General features: G+C 35.0%; 1 protein-coding gene across 1 annotated transcript; it reads left to right on the top strand.

Moving 5' to 3' along the window:
• Positions 1-3,108: 3,108 nt before the first annotated feature.
• LOC145674799 (uncharacterized) lies at positions 3,109-15,968 on the top strand. The gene is made up of 2 exons (XM_081745015.1): positions 3,109-3,598; positions 13,692-15,968. Exons 1-2 carry the CDS (start codon positions 3,234-3,236, stop codon positions 14,941-14,943), a joined length of 1,617 nt encoding a protein of 538 aa, XP_081601141.1. The 5' UTR covers positions 3,109-3,233; the 3' UTR covers positions 14,944-15,968.
• The last annotated feature ends 1,719 nt before the right edge of the window (positions 15,969-17,687 follow it).

Raw genomic sequence — 17,687 nt, forward strand, 5'->3', positions numbered from 1 at the left:
ATGGCAATTCCTTCAGAGCCGTTTTCCCTTCACAAGCTTCAGAATTTCCCTTTCCCGGACAAAATTTCCCTTCATCCAATCCCTTCATGTACTGCATTTAGTAAATGTATTTTTAATCGTTTTCCCTTCCACTCCCTCTCCCCAATCTTATAACCACACACAAGCAGATACCTGACAGCCTTCCTTTGAACTTACGCAGAATTTGAAGTTGATTTGTTGTTTTGGTATCTAAGGCGTCAGAATAGAGGAGGGGAAAGGATATGGAAAGGTGTAGGCCAAGACCTATGTTAAAAGTGCAATCTCTGCATTTGCCTGGTGTGACTGAGGAAAAACCCTATAAATACCTCGGCCAGGACGGACAACCTAAATCAATTATAAAAAATATAAAAAAAATATTATGTAAATTTAATTTTTATCCTAGATATCATGATACATTTTAATATTAATGTAACCTAAGGTACAAAGACAATATTAAGTATATATTTGGCATGCACTTACTTAAGAACAGCACTCCAATATTTACTGAAACGAATACGAACAGTTACAAAGAAAACTTTAGCTGCTACTCTCTTTGGCTGTACACGAGGAATGTTCTTAAACACAATACAAAGATTAGAGATGCGGAATTCTTAAGAATTTATAATTCTGTACGCACAGTCACCAGAAAATTTGTAATCTTACACAAAGAGACATACACTAGTGACCCAATATTCGCCCCTATATACATATTTACATTCACGACACGCTGATTTTCTTCTCTTACATCGATTAATCCTCTTCACAATCAATTTTCTCGTTGGGAAAAATATCTTCTGATTGGGAAAACCAAACTGTTATAATAGTTGGAGTGATAATTTAATCGAGAAATATTTCTTCTTATTGCACTGCATTTAATTCAACAATGGGAAGATTAATTTTGATAGAAGATTTTAAATAAGCATTGTTGTAATGTTTCGAATTTAACTGAATATGTTGATCGATGTGCAATGTTGATAAATATTAACGAATACAAAGCAAGATAACTTGTGAGAATTTATGTGAAATATGTGCAACGGATTATGTTTGGAACAAATAGGATATTGAATTCATACTGAATTTTAATGAGATTAATCAGATGCGTAAATATATCTATCAATCTATAAATGATTGAAGAGAGGTTCAAATTTCCTGGCAATATTGAGAGATTACAATCAATTTCCCCTTTTTCCTTTTCTCCAAAATGTACTCGAAATTTCCCTGCGCCAAGGGAAATTTCCCTTCAATTGGCATCACTGAGAGCAATTGTGTTGTGGCCAGGGTGGATTGATTTAAATCAGTCTGATTTAAATCACGATTTTAATCAAGATTTAAATCACTTGATTTTTTAAATAAATATCGTTGATTTAAATCAAATTCCGAAATGAATTAATTTAAAGTGAAAGTAAGTAAAATCCGTTTCTCTTCTGTTATTTCGATTATGGAAGATAATAATCATAATACAATGAGACTCAATGTATGTAAACACAGTATGAAAACGAGTATCATGTAGGGAACTATCAGGGAAAATCCCCTTTGAACGGGTTACGGATGAACCCTGCTTCCTTCTCTTTGTAACAAAGGGTTTTAAAATTTCTATTCCAACGGGGAAATCACCATGGACATTTAAGATGAAGACTCTTTTGTGTCCACGTCTATTTGTTTGTTTCCAGATAATAGAAGCGTATTTAGAGTGGTCCGATCCCCTCTCCGAAACAAACAAACAAACAAAAAAAAAAAGATTTTAAAATTTTGGGCGAAATTTATGTACTAAATACATAGAAGTTCCTCGGGATTGTAATACGAGAAATTTATGGATGCGTTAAAATATCGAATAATACTTATGATAAAATGGATACTTGACCCCATTGCAGAACATGTTTCGACAGAAGATGTGATCGCAGAAAATTTGCCGCGCCTGTGCAGGAAAAAATGTCAGAGGAAATAAAATAGCCAACAGAAAAATATAAAAACGTGCCTGCTATGTATAGATGTCTTAAATGCACGGACAACTCGCATTTGAACTGTTTTTCACGTCACATAAAGTATATTTTTAACAATCATAAGTGTTCTTTCTTCTGGAACTGATCATCTTGATTTTTTTATTTTGGAATTCCTGCAGGAAATTCGTGTTATTATTCAGTTCAAAATCTCTTATCGTCGCGAATTGTGTCGAGGAATTTGAAGCTTTAAAATATACAAAACGATAATTATGCCTGTTGTGCTGTATGGTTGTGAAACATGGTCGCTTACGCTGAGGAAAGAATGCAGATTGAAAGTTAGAATAAAATCCTGAAACAAATATTCGGAACCAAAAGGAACGGAAATGAGGAATGACGAAAACTTCATGATGAAGAACTGCATAATTTAGACCATTCACCAAACATTGTTAGGGTCATCAAATCTTGGACGCTCAGGTGGGCAGGAAATGTAGCGAGAATGGAAGAAAGTAGGAACATATCCAAAGTTTTAACTAGAAGTCCAATCGGAAAACGACCATTAGGAAGACCTAGGCACAGATGGGAGGACAATATTAAGATGGATCTCGCAGAAATAAGAATGCTAAATAGAAACTGGATTCAGTTGACTAAGGATAGAAGTCAGAGCTTTCGTGAACATGGCATTGAACCTTCGGGTTCCATAGGTCATAGAGTGAGTTAGTTAATTTTAGGCGAAATTTATGTACTTTATAGGTATTTCGTGCCGCTAGCTAGTTCCAATTGTTTAAAAATATGCCTTTGCCAAATATCAGTAACTTTCATGAAAAGAAAAGTATCATGTTGATATACATTGCTGTACCTTTTCCTTAATGCTTAAGAAACATTGTTTGGGATTGAAATAGGTTAACGATTGGGAATTAATTCAAAATTAAAACCCAATACTTTCACTTAAATGACATAATTAACATTTAATACTAATTCCTAATTTTTTTTCTTCAGTTCGCGACTTGTATTATACGAAGAAAAAGATTTGATTTAAATCAAAAAAATCGATTTAAATCAAAAAATCAACAAAAATGATTTTTTTTAAAAAAAAATCATGATTTTTTTCCACCCTGGTTGTGGCTGATGTATAAGAATAAGAGGAAGAAGAAGAAGATTGGAAATATAAAGTTGCTTTTGTGAACATACTTGTAAATCATTTCATTAACACTGGCAACGTGAAATATAAGGGGGGTATAAGAACAGTGTTAAATTCTTATTATATTTCAATTCACAATGGCTGGTAAGGCGTCTGTTAAGTTGGAATTGATGTACAAAGAAGAAATTGCTTATGACTTACCTCATGATGATCCGCTCGAAGGGAGAGGGTGGACATACGAACTAATGAATGACAACAAAGAGTTAATATTATCTACAACGGAAGGAGAGGTATCAGTGGACAAGGATACAGCTATGTGCTCTTTGGATGTGAAACTAAACGTTGATAGGGTGAAACCAGAATTAGCACTAAAAGAAGATCCTGCATTTGAAAGTAATATAGAAACGCTAAGAAAAATAGTGGTTCAGGAGACTTGCGCGTCGTATTCTAATGACTCCCAACAATTAACAACAAAAAGTTTAAATTCAGTTGGGGCAGAAAGGTAATGTTCAATTTTTCATTAACTAACTGGCTCAGATTGATAATACGGTTACATGGTCTCGGAAATTTTGTTGGTTAAAAGCAATACTTCACGAGAAATATTTACGTATGGGTGATATCATGAACGTATGTTAGTAGCCTACAATTTGGAAATGACATGGCACACATAGACAAGCTGTGTACGAAATAAAAATAATAACAAGATTGATACCATCCATACAATTCTTATGTAGTACATATCTTGATAAAATTATTATTTCTTTATTTTTGATTACACATTTCTCACTAACTGTTCCACATATTTAAAATATGGGTGCTCGACTATATTGTTTTATTTATATAGAAACTTATATAAAATAACAAATAATGAGAATGGTAATTATCCTACAATTTTACAAATGTAAACCTGTAATGTATTATATTCGCACATAAACTATGCACGTGTGTGATTTTATTTAGGATTTAGCTCAAATGGGTCTAGCCTCATTTTACCTGCGGGCTTCGAGAGACATAAGCAAAATACAAGATAAAGAAATCAGTCCATTTCATAGCTCCACTCATATTTTCAAGGTAGTCGACTTTTTATATTCCCAGGAATCATTTCTAAGGTATGGACCTCCATTTCTCAATATGGGATCACTTTATGGGCTTAGTGAACGTACATGATATATGAATTATTGTAAAAACAACGCTAACCAGCATGTGCTAGATGGACGGTAAAATAAGATTACTATGGAGACTAGGGCATTACGCAGAATGTGTCTAAACGAGGATAGCGCAAAATTCTGTATTTAGGATAACTTTCATATCTTACGTGTTGAATGTGATCTTGTACGGCCCTAAGTATTTTATAGGTAACATCCTGAAATGCTTTCTTGCCTTGTATATTTGTGTTCCAAAGTAACACTATACATTAGGGAAGTAACTTTTTACTTATATGGATCCCTTTATTCCCAAACATTATTATTCTTCCGTGTTCTGATTTGCCACATTGAATTTTGATTCTTCATTTCGCTTACAGTGGTTACTAGTTACAGTAACGCGGGGATACTTTGCACATCCGGCATTTCTTCCCACAAAATATGAAAAGAGTTTCAGAGTCCTCTGTAGGTAAAACCATGAACTGTATACACGAAGTTTCAACAACCCTCTACGATAGAACATGTAACTTTATTTTGGCGTTAATGTTGAGGGTCAGCATCAGTTCTAATAACAGGGAAGGTTTGTTGTTGTAGTTGTATGGAAAGCCGTCACTGTAAAGACCGCCAAATTTTAAAAGAATTTCCGTCAATATTAAGTCATTTTCGTTACATTATACAACGTAACTTGCATTATACAACTTAACTAATAACCGTTTGAACAATTTGATACAAATAAATGAGCTAAACGGCGGTTAAGCCCTATGCAGCGCCATTCTGTGCGTCATTAGTTGAAAACACAGGTTGTAGGTCATTCACCAAAAATACAGATTAATGAATTGGTTCTAAAACCAACGGCGCTGACAACCTCCTACAGTTGAAGCTTGCAGGGCGCAGTGTCCCTGACGATTCGAATGAATCGCTTGTACCCTAACACCTTACATACCACCCTGGTTGCATGCCTTTGGCATTCAAGTCATGACACATCCGGGTTAGTTTCCCAACCCCAATTGGGCTGTCAATATTCAGGCCTTGAGGAGGCATTTTAGGAAAATAAATATAATGAGAAGGACGACAAGAAATATACCCTGGGAGGAGATTTAATGCTACAGCCCCGCCTTTTAATTTATCAATCTTTCAATCATTAGTATTACCTCAGGCCCGCTCATACCTACAAAATTGGTAGGTTTACAAATGTAACTTTTTAAAGAGCGCTAGCTAATACTTGTGTGTGGCTTAGTAGCAATTACACTTATCTTTATCGAGAATAAAGTCATATCCGAGGGCCATTTTGACAATAATGAAATACAAGATAACAGTAATATTAACTTGTTTATTAAACATTAATGTTGCTCAGGACCTACTCGTACGTAGCAATCTTAATATGTTCTCATAACATAAACCTCAATTTTACCATATAGTGTCTAACTGACGTAGGCACTCCGTACTATCGATACATCATAGTATCCGGTGTTTATCGTAGTAAAGGGTACCGTGGAATCGTAAGCGGGCTTCCCTTTTTTTTTTCTCGAGACCGGTTTATGATTCCCGGCACAAGAATACAAGATTTATTTTCAAACATCAAAAAGAATAACATTTAATTTACTTTCTCGAAATCCAAATCAAAACTCTAATTATTTTCTATAAATTCAAATCAAAACTAATTATTATATCAAAATCTAAAATCCGAACATCAATTTTATTACTATTATACTTTTCTCTAATTACGCCAAACATTCAAAGTTAGAACAAAATTTTGAAATTTTATTCAATTGCCGAATCTGCACATTAGCTGGGACCCAATCAGAGGTCGCACTGGTTTCATCACTTTAATTTTATAACGAAAGTAGGGATGTCCCTAGGGCATGAACTATATTTTAACTTTCAACTCTTCTTAACTTATAATATCGCTTTCTCAGAAGTCTATTAACTTCAGGTATCATTAGTCACATTGAATGCAAATTGACGTTTCATACTAGACTGCATATATATATCGAACGACGAACAAATCAACGAGCAACTTTATCAAATTCAACGTTATTGAAAATTACTTTCAATATTATACTTCATTGTGTTTAACTTACAGTATTTTGACGGCGTCTTAATCTTACATTACAAATTTCGCATATTTTCTCATTATACAATCACAACATCAGATGAAAAAATTCACTATCTGAAGAGCACATTTTCTTAATTACCCAAAAATTTAACTGTATGATTAATTTTAGCTATTACTTGTATTTCACTAATTATGTTCGTAATTATCTCTAATTGCCTAACATGTCTCTAAATGCTTGATTGTTTGGGGACAGCTAAATGTTAATATTAACATAAAGGGGAATGATTAAAAACTCAAACAAAATTTGATAATAAAATTTTATTATGAAGTATGGTTCCCAAAACTGGAAAGACCTAAAAAAAATACAAAACTTAAACATCCTAATAAGAATTCGATACTGAAAGTCAGCATCCAAAACGGGATAGCTATACTTTTCAAAAGTGGTGCGGCATTATTAGAATTTCGAAGTCCGAAATCGCGTTCTAAATCAATTACCTGTTTAAAATCTCCAATGCTGTCCTTCCTCTCCTTTCCACATTCATCTTTCATCTCCAAACGCTGTAAGGAAACCAAAAACATGACATCTAAGTGAACGTACCTGATTGTAGAGCGATATTGATGGTTTCTTGGACTGGTGCGTTAGTGGCGGTGGGCACACTCTTTGATTCTGAAAAGTAAACTCCGAAATTCTGGGAAATAATCAAAAAAATAACAATAATCCTTTTTTCATAATCTAAAAGTTTAAAAGGTCAAATTCGATATTTCTGATTTCTCATCTCTTCCGGGGTTTAGCCCGAGTTCGGGCGAAGTTCACGCTTTTTTTTGTGCTTAGATTTTAATTTTCCATCTGTACTGCTTACGCTTGTAAGGTGTAATTTAGCACGTTTATGTGTACTTTTCCAGCTAGTTTGTTTAATTTCGGAACTTTTCTCCTTTTTACAGCGTATTTACTAAACTTTCACGTAATGACACGCCTTCCTTTACGACGTTTGGATTTACGCTGCATTGCGATATCTGCCATAAATTTCTTTTAGGTTTGCGCTTACTATTACTATATTTTGTCATGTAGTTTACTATACAATGTTCGTACGTGTTTTCGCTTAAGCTTTTTAGTGCTCTTCGGAGTCGATGTATACTTCTTCCGCATGTTTTGCTCGAAATAACCTCGCCTACAGCTCGACTTTAATTTGCATGTAGTTCGTCTTTGACCGAGTTTAGTGCGTTCCGAAATACTCTTACCAAAGCACTTTCCTTTTATTCTCAACTTATTTCCTACTGCACGCCTAACGTGTGGTTGTGCGTGGTGAGAATACGCTGTACGTGGAGGTCGATGAACATTGTTTTCATCATGAGCAATTAACTTGTCTACATTTTGAGTAGCACTATACTTAAATTTTCGCTCTTTACAATTTCGCAATAGTGAAGTACTAGGTTGAAAATTCAAACATTTCGGCAATTGAAAATTAATAAATGTTGCATCTGATGTACTGATATGATCACGTCTGCTCATTTTAATTCTACTGATTATGCTCCTCGAAATCGAGTTTACGTTAATAATGAATTACGAAAACTCAACTGGGTATCATTGGCCATCTTATTTTTCTTCTTAACCTTGGTGTTACATTTCGGTTCTATAACGGAAGTATACTTTCGACTGCGCGTGCTTTATTGGAAGTGTTACTTTTACGCCTGTTCGCTTGGCCAGTCTATTGTGAATTTGAAGTCGTTTCCTTCTACAATACTCAAAGCTGATAAAGTCGGAATGGATTTGCAGCACTAAAATGCAACTTACGTTTATTACACTGTTACAAACAAATTTGAATTTGTTAAGTCGCGCAAAACCATTTGCCTGCGACACTAAACCGACAACACTGTAACTTCGCTATCACACAAAATCATCAATTGAACTCTCAAGCTTTCCCTGGCTTTTTCGAGAGGGCGGATACGCGCAACCTGAACGCTACCTCTTATCATGTATGAAACAGCGGTATCCCTTGCCGGCAAAACAATTACATTAGAAACAATTATTTACAGGTACGCGTAACGATTCTTCTTTTTCGCTATCTCTACACTGCACATTTCCTTTTCCTGACTGTAATCGACTTTCTGGTTTATTTGGCACATATATTTCACAACTTGGGCCGGCTCGAATTCAAGAGTATTTACGGTTTCTTTTCCGCCTTGCACTCTGTTCTTTTGTTGGTTTTCCTACACTCAAACTGTGCCGTTCGCATGTATTCATAGAACACAGTGAGACCTTTCTTTCATTCCGCTACACTATTTTTAAATTCAGTAGTTACTGAATCAACATGATTGGCCGCGTTAACTAATTCAGAGCGTACTTCAGTTAAGGAGTTATTGGCTACTTTGATATTATTACATAAATTGTCTGCTTTGGCATTCAATTCGCTCTTTCCTACGCTCCCAAAACGTTTCTGTTACAGGCTGTTGAAGTTCACCTACTGATTCACGTACTTTTTGTCCTAGACATCCAATATTCATTACCATTTTTGAGCAATGGTTTCTAATTGTTTCTCTAATTCCTCTGTCAACATTGCTTGAAATTGTTCTAAAAAACTAGCCTCCATATTGATATGAATTACGAGCAACTAATTCAAAGTACAAAAATGTAAATGTCTGAGTTTAATACGAAAATAAGAAACATGCACTTAAAACATGAAATACTAAGAATTTTGATATTACGACCATTAACAACCAATCCTTCTTTTCACAACTCAGGTTTCACTTTGCGAAGTGCTTCAATATAAAATTAACACAGATGTAAACTAGTACCATACATAAAATATTTTCTATATCTATTCTACCAGGCCTTGATTCCATTTTGTACTAATACACAATAACACACACAGCAAGGCCATGTGATAATATTTGAAAAACAGTATCACGTGACAGTTTCTACACAATAACAGTGTCTTCATGAGACTTCCACTCCTTCTGGCTGCTTGGGTTGGTCATCACTTATATATACTGTCCGGAGATCAATTTTAATTAGGTTCCGCCCCTTCTTTAAAAAGTGACAATTGTCTGGCTATCACTTTTACGTTTTAGCTGCACACGTGTCCAATTAAAGGTTTACTTTTTTCCGCTGGATGCGTCCTGTTCTCTAATTACCCTTATTTTCCTTGTCATTTTGTTACTCTTTCTTCCTTTTTATTCCTTCTTCTTTAAGCAGAATCCTCTCCCACTCCTTATTTATCGAGAATCCTGCATTCCAGTTCATCACCTTGCCTCCTGCTTTCATAATCTCTCTGGCTTCCTTCCATTTTCTCACCAAAGTCCTGTTCTCTACTTCTATGACCTCTGCTCCTTCCCACCCTATCCTGTGGTTTGTTTCTTTCTGATGCTTCTATATCGCATTGTTGTCCATTTTCAATCTTACATCATCCTGGTGCTGTTTAATCCTTTTTTTTTTCATTTTTTTTGTTTCTTCTATGTAAATTTTGTTACACTCCTCGCATCCTACTCTATATATTACTCCCCCTTGATCTTTGTTCGCTATTGCTTTTCTCTTTTTTCTTCTGACTAGCTCAATTATTCTGCTTCCTCTTTTCCTGTACGTCCTAATTCCTGCTTTCTAAAACATTCTCTATATGTTCTTATTTTGTTTGCACCGTTATTGTGTTGAAACTGTCACGTGATTGTTTTTTTTTACATATTATCACATAGGCTTGCTCAGTGTGTTATTGTGTATTAGTATTAAAACATTACTCTTATTCATAAATGCACAGGAAGGTGCATAGTGTAAAACATGTATGTATGTGTGTATACGCAATCAGCTGTTTGCTATCCACTCACATCTCCATAGAATTAAAAATCAACAAGAAAAATTTTTATGAGCTACATTAATCTCTCTGTTGCTCTCAAGGTCAAAACATATTTACTTAACTTACATGAAAAATCTTCATTAATTACTTCTTGTTTTTATCTATCCCTCAGCTTTATTTTTAATTAATTGTGTTCGCCGTGGATCTGATGGAAATTGACTGTCGACACTAGGCTAATCAGATTAAAAACTCAACACGTTATCTGTATAACTAATGGTATTGTATATGCAGTTGTAGGAAGATTGCTATAATTTAATCCGGAAAACGGTCGCCATGTGGTTGAAATCGTGTTTTTTGGTAGATTATTAGATTCTTGTAAATATAATCGTAACCTTCACATTGATTTTCGTCTTTTTCCGAAGATTTGTCACTTGTTTATTGCATTTATCCCCCTTTGCTACGGCAGTGTGACGTAATATTGAGGTCTCAAATATTCAGTAATAATAATAATAATAATAATAATGGTATAGGTAAAAAATTCCGTATGAGGACACATTGTATTAAAGCCTGTAAAATAACCCGTAGCGTAAGCCATAAGTTACAAAATAGTCTGGATTGGAGAGAAGTGTCAGGACCAACAGCACATACCCTCTCGATACGTTCCTGCAACTAGCTACAAGTTATAACGGAAAGTTTCCCTACAACTAGCTAAATGTTATAAAGGAAAGTTAAATGTTATAACGGAAAGTTTCGAGGTAATTTTCTTGTAGAAAGTAGGGATTCTGAACTCACAAAAGCCGTAATTAAATTTTTTTAAAGTAATGGTTGTGCTGGCTAAGTTACAGAAGATGTCGAATAGTGATGGGCGGTGGGAATATTCCCGGTGGGAAGGAATTTAAAAAATGGGAATATTCCTGGTTTTTTCCCTGGTCTATAAATTCCTGGGAAGGAATTTATTTCCATTTCTTTACTTTCTCTTCCAAATTATAAGAACAAGATGACTAATTACATTATTTTAATATATTATGATTTACTACAAGGGTTTAAAGAATTTGGGGGTTAAAAAATTTGAAATTATTTGACGGTACGTTATATAACTAATAATATGAGTTTTTAAGTTCCATTTCCATTTGCACTAAAAAGTAAGGTAATTGTTTCGAATTAGGGGACCAAAATTAGCAAAATGTAGGATGATTTACTGAAGAAATGAGTTGATAGTGATGATAAAGAAAGTATCGAACACACTTTTTTAGGGCAGTAGAAGATTTATACAAAACGGTTAGGTAAGTGGAAGTGATTTATGTGAGAAAAGAAAGTGAATTGTTGGTAACGAAGATAGAAAACAAAGTGCCATGCGGGACTCTAACCCTCCTTCATTCGCTAACGCACGCTTTGCAACGCTGTCTGAATTTAATGTTGGTAACGTAATTTAACATATGAAACCATAAAACAAACGCATCGAAATAGAATATCGCAAAAAAGTAGGTGCAAATCTGTCCCCCAACGCTAAAGAGCAGCCAAAATTAGCAAAGTACTAATATACAAATGATGAAAAGGAACCATTTTGTAAAATAATTTAGAATTATATAGAAATAGAGATAAAGTACTATTAGTAAACCCTGAACCACCATTAGTAATAGACGTCGGTCTGTCTCCTCTCTCTGACTCGAATTTCTGAAGGAGTAGTCGGGCTTCTTTTACATGTGAATTAACATATGGAATTTCGAGAAATAGGTAGAATGAAAGGTCGTGTATGGTAATGTTACGTGCTAAAACATAAAGATAACTAAGTATCCTACAAATTTTGTGAACATAAATATGTATGCGCAAATGTTGATAAATTGGTGAGACATGTATCTTTGAGCATTTATCCAATCTAATTAGTTTATAACATTTATAAATTTAATGTGTTTATAATATCAGCAATAGAGTCAAGTTGAGCAAATCCACTTACATATAAATTTAAACTGTTACTATATAATTTTCTCACACATATTTAATTGATAGAACATTTTGTGTATACATATACATTTATGCGTACTTTCTAAATGTAATAAAGTGTTAATAAAGTAACACGGTACCGTTCAGTATATACATTTTAAAGAATCCTCGGTGGACAACAGTAGTCATATGCTGTAATATAAAAATTAATTCAATTTTGAAATCAAAATATAGTAATAGAATGCAATTTTCTTTCTGATTGATCATAAATTTCCATGTTGGGAATATTCCCAGGGAATTTTCCCGAAAAATATCTTTCTCGGAATTTACCCTTCACTAATGTCGAAGGGTTATCGGGAAAGGGGTTCCGTACCATCATGAGACACCTCTACAGCTACTCAAATTTAAACGAAAGATATCCGCTAATATTTCGTGTAGAATATATTCTACTGTACGTTTTCAGGAAAATAACTGAAAAAAAAAAGAACTGAATATAATTGAAAACTAAAGCTTGTAATAAACTAACTTGTGTAGTTTGCAGATGTAATTATAAAAGCTTTGCTACAAAAATATATACACAGACCATAATTCAGTGAGCTTTGAAATACAAACTAACAAAATGATGTATAAGATTCAGTCTACAGAGCAATTGTTGCTTAAAGAGTGGCATACACTATTTCTAGAATCGAGATAAGATGAGAAATGTTTACGATAGTTTTGGTTTCGTCTCGGTTCTCATCTCCAAAGCATGACTATAGTGTGAGTTAACCTTGTCCCGTCTCGAATTAAAATGTTTCATCCCGATTTTGTTTGGTTTGTTTAAGAATCGAGATGAGAAATTCGTCTTTTCATGGGCAACATTACAGAAAACCAAAATATTTTTTTGCCTAATATCACGTTTCTGCTTGTAATGGTACGACCTGAGCGATAATAAGTTTTTAATTTGTAAATATTCTTGGAGATAATTGTTATTATTATTAGTATTATTCCTGAAAATTTGAGAGTTCAAGCGCAGAAACAAACGAGTATTCAAATATTTGAATCTAATGAAGCGTGTGTTATCGCCGATCTATTTCCATCAAAATTCCTAAACTAAAAAAATAATGCTTGACGTGTATTCGATCGAAGAACCTCGAGATTACTGGTCAAACCCCTAGACCATTGAAACACGATCACAACGCTGTAAATGATTCGTCTTTAGTCTTGTTACTGTAAGTTTCTCTGCCTCAGCTTTGAAAGTTTTATGTAATTTTTTAATTCGTTTCAAAACGAGTTTCGTGTTCCTCTTAAGATGATATGTGAATTATCTTCGGTGCAGTTTCTATTAAAACGTTGAGTTGTTCTTAAACCTTTGGATCGCAAGTTGTTTTTTTCTCCACACGAAACTACAGATAAGACAGATTTAATTCTCATACTGTGCATGTGTGTCAAGGCAGCCGACAATACCTGGTCATATACTTATGTCCGCCACGATATAATTGATGGATTAATTTGATATAATGAAACAAACTACAGCAACTTATTTTGAGACAACTGTGATATGGTACTCCATTACATATTTCTACAATATTTAATGTAATAAAACATGTAATATAGCGAATGTTTACATGTTTTCTTGCTACTTAATCATTATCTCCATTTACATTTCATTGTTTGTTGAATTTGTTACAGGCGCGATAACATCTTTGCTTTCCACGGAGAAGGGTATAAGTTTACAACATTAAATAAAGCCATCTCTCATTCTTACAAGGAATCTGATACTTCGACGCAGTTTGGCAAAGGATTTCATCGATCACGTTTGACAACAAATATGGTGACACAGGAGAGTGAAAAGCGTCATACGTACCAAAATAGTGATAAACGCTCTAGTCAAAGTTCAACTATGTCAAGTGGTGAATTTGTGCATTCAGGTGAAAAATCTCACATATGTGGAGTATGTGGAAAGGTATTTAGAGTATCTTCAAGTTTGGTTACGCACATGGTGATTCATACAGGAGGAAAACTACACACTTGCCAAGAGTGTGGTAAGGCATTTCCTCTTCGTTCATATTTAGCTAAACACATGTTAATCCACACAGGAGAAAAACCTCACACGTGCCAAGAGTGTGGTAAGGCATTTACTCAACGTTCACATTTGTCTACACACATGTTAATTCACACAGGAGAAAAACCTCACACGTGCCAAGAGTGTGGTAAGGCATTTACTCAACGTTCAAATTTGGCTACACACATGTTTATCCACACAGGAGAAAAAGCTTACACATGCGAACAGTGTGGTAAGGCATTTAATCAACGCTCACATTTGGCTACACACATGTTAATCCACACACGAGAAGAAGTTTTCCCATGCCAAGAGTGTGGTAAGGTATTTCATCGAAGTTCAACTTTGACTAAACATACGTTAATCCACAAGAGAGAAAAAGTTTACACATGCGAAGAGTGTGGTAAAACATTTACTCATCGTTCACATTTGGCTACACACATGTTAATCCACACAGGAGAAAAATCTCACATGTGCCAAGAGTGTGGTAAGGCATTTACTCATAGTTCACATTTCGCTACACACACGTTAATCCACACAGGAGAAAAACCTCACACGTGCCAAGAGTGTGATAAGGCATTTAATCAACGTTCGACTTTGGCTAGACACATGTTAATCCACACAGGAGAAAAATCTCACAGGTGCCAAGATTGTGGTAAGGCATTTACTCAACGTTCACATTTGGCTACACACATGTTAATCCACACAGCAGAAAAACCTCACAGGTGCCAAGAGTGTGATAAGGCATTTAATCAACGTTCACATTTGGCTACACACATGTTAATCCACACAGGAGAAAAACCTCACACTTGCCAAGAGTGTGGTAAGGCATTTAATCGACGTTCAAGTTTGGCTACACACATGTTAATCCACACAGGATAAAAAGTTTACACATGCCAGCAGTGTGGTAAGGCATTTAATCGACGTTCAAATTTGGCTACACACATGTTAATCCACACAGGAGAAAAAAGCCTCACACGTGCCAAGTGTGTGGTAAGGAATTTATTCATCGTTCACATTTGGCTACACATGTTAATCCACACAAGAGAAAAAGCTCACACCTTCTAAGAGTGAGACAAGGCATTTAATCGAATTTCAAGTTTAGGTGCACATATGTTAGTCCACACAGATGAAACTTACACGTGCCAAGCGTGTGGTAAAGGATTTAGACTACGTTCAAGTATGGCTACGTTTATGTAATTCACACAGGAGAAGATTTTACATGCCAAGAGTGTTGCAAGGCATTTCATCGAGGTTCCAGTTTGGCTGCACACATGTTATTCCACGCACGTGCCAAGAGTGTGGTAAAATTAATAAACCTTCAAGTTTGGATACACACATGTTAATCCACACAGGAACAAAATATCAGATATGCTACGAGTGTGATGGCGAATTTAAATATCGTTTAAGTTTGGTCACACACATGTTATTCCATTCAGGGAAAAAAGTCACGTATGCTAAGAGTATGGTTAGAAGTTTAATCGAAGTTCAACTCTGACTACACATGTTAATATTAACTAGAAAATGCATTATAAAGCCCTGAGTGTGGTATGTCATTTGATATACGTTGAAGTTTGGCTAGAGACATGTTAATCCACACAGGAGTAAAACATCACACATGTCAAGAGTATGTAAGGCATTTAATCTACGTTCGAAATTGGCTACACACATGTGAATCCACACTGTAGCAAAATCTCACCTTGCAAAAATCCTGGAATAGAATTTAGTCAACGTTCATACGTGCTGACCCACACAGGATCAAAACCTCAAAAGTGAGAGGTGTGGAAGACGATAAAGTCTACGCTCAAACCTTGAAATGCAGTTGAACACAAGTCAGTCACCGAAGAGATGCAAAGAGCTTAGCAAGGTATTTACTCAAGGTTCACATATTGCAAAGTAAATTATAATCCACAAAGGACAAAATCTCACACGTGCGGAGAGTTTATTTGAGATGTCGCATTCTGTTGGAGGAATAGAGATGATATAAAATAAGCTGTTATTTTTACGCGTGCTATGAAAATTGTACTAACCCAAATAAAGTGCTTGTGTAAAATAGTCGACAAAGGGATGTCATTTGTGTCTGACGTTATCCCATGTTTACTGCAGATCCATATCTAAGCTCAAGTTATAGTCACCAAATGAGCAACTTTGTCACCTTTGATAACATCTGGATATGATTCGTGGCATCTTTTAAGTAAACTTTGAGCACTGTTCCTATATGGTCTGCAGAAACACCCAACGAAGATTGTTTTTGGACAGACTTACCTCTGCTTAAATAGTTTCACACTCACGTACGAGATCATTCTGTGCTCTGCTGCCCCATTAATTTTAATACTAAAACAATCCGCCTCTATGGTCTTGCGGTCTTATTTCTATGTAGAGAATTGGTTGAGAAACGACATTTCACTCTCCCTTATCGATATTTTCAGACATGTTTCGCTCACAACTATTCACCCATATTTACGGCACAGTGTTTTAAAATTGTTTGTAACGCTTTGTACATTTTTGTAGTATAGTTTAAAGGTGGTTTTCTGTTCACTGCACTTTTGAGCAGCATTCTACTGTACATCACCACATTAAACGCAGAGTATAAAACATCTGATTTGGCACACTTCTCTAGCGTGGGATCACGTTGTCCAAGTCACTCTCACTCTTTTCTTGCCATCTGAGTTTAACATTGTAAATTATTTTAATTGAGTGTTCTCTACCAATAAATAATAACGATATTTCACTGCATCTACAACTGTCAAACGCAGTCTCTAGCCGTTGCCTTACTACTGGGTTCACAATGGAAATGTTAAAGCATAGAGATAGCACAAATATTTTTCCCGAAGCAGTAGCTCGAACTTTAACTTTTCTGCGGTTTGATGCCGTCTTTTTGTATTTTATGCATAGACGATCCTAAGTACATACAAAGATTTGTTACTGCCAAACTTAACACACAGATTTAAAGTGTGGATAGCTTCATTATTCAAAACCTATAAAAAAAAACTGTTCCCCTCTAACCAAAAGTTTTCCACATACCTTTCATTGTCCGATTACCTAGTCCCACTCTGGAGCTATACCAATGCATAACTTGTCCATATTACAGTAATATATCGAAAAACCAAATCTCACCTATATCAACAAACGCTTCAAAACCCAGCACCCTTTATTCATGCAATATATACTACCTCACTTTAGACCCCACACCAAATCGCTATCAGCATACTCCTTGTCCCTAAGGTGTACGCTCTGTCAGTACACTTTACCCTCGTGAGATTCATTGTTCTTAACCGTATAGTGGTAAGGTGAAAAAAAATTATGAATGGTAACATTTGGCCTCCTGGACCCAGGACATTTTTGTCTCATAAGATGTGAACTAGGATTTAAATTTGTATTATATTTACAATATTAAATACAAACACCAGACAGTGGATACGCTTTAAGCGAAACTGTACATTTTTTTGAGGCAATACCTTTCTTGTTAAAATTAAGTTCGATAATTATGTAACTATTTTATTGCTTAAATACCGGTACTGAATATAAAATATTTATTAACTAGAAAGAAGTAAACCAGGATTTCTCCTAATAGCGGTATATTCACGTTTCAATTCTGCAGCAGTCTCCACTCATCATTTTTGCGT

The sequence above is a fragment of the Thermobia domestica genome, chromosome 18 (genome assembly GCF_964235325.1).
Source record: "Thermobia domestica chromosome 18, izTheDome1.hap1.1, whole genome shotgun sequence".
Lineage (NCBI taxonomy): Eukaryota > Metazoa > Arthropoda > Insecta > Zygentoma > Lepismatidae > Thermobia > Thermobia domestica.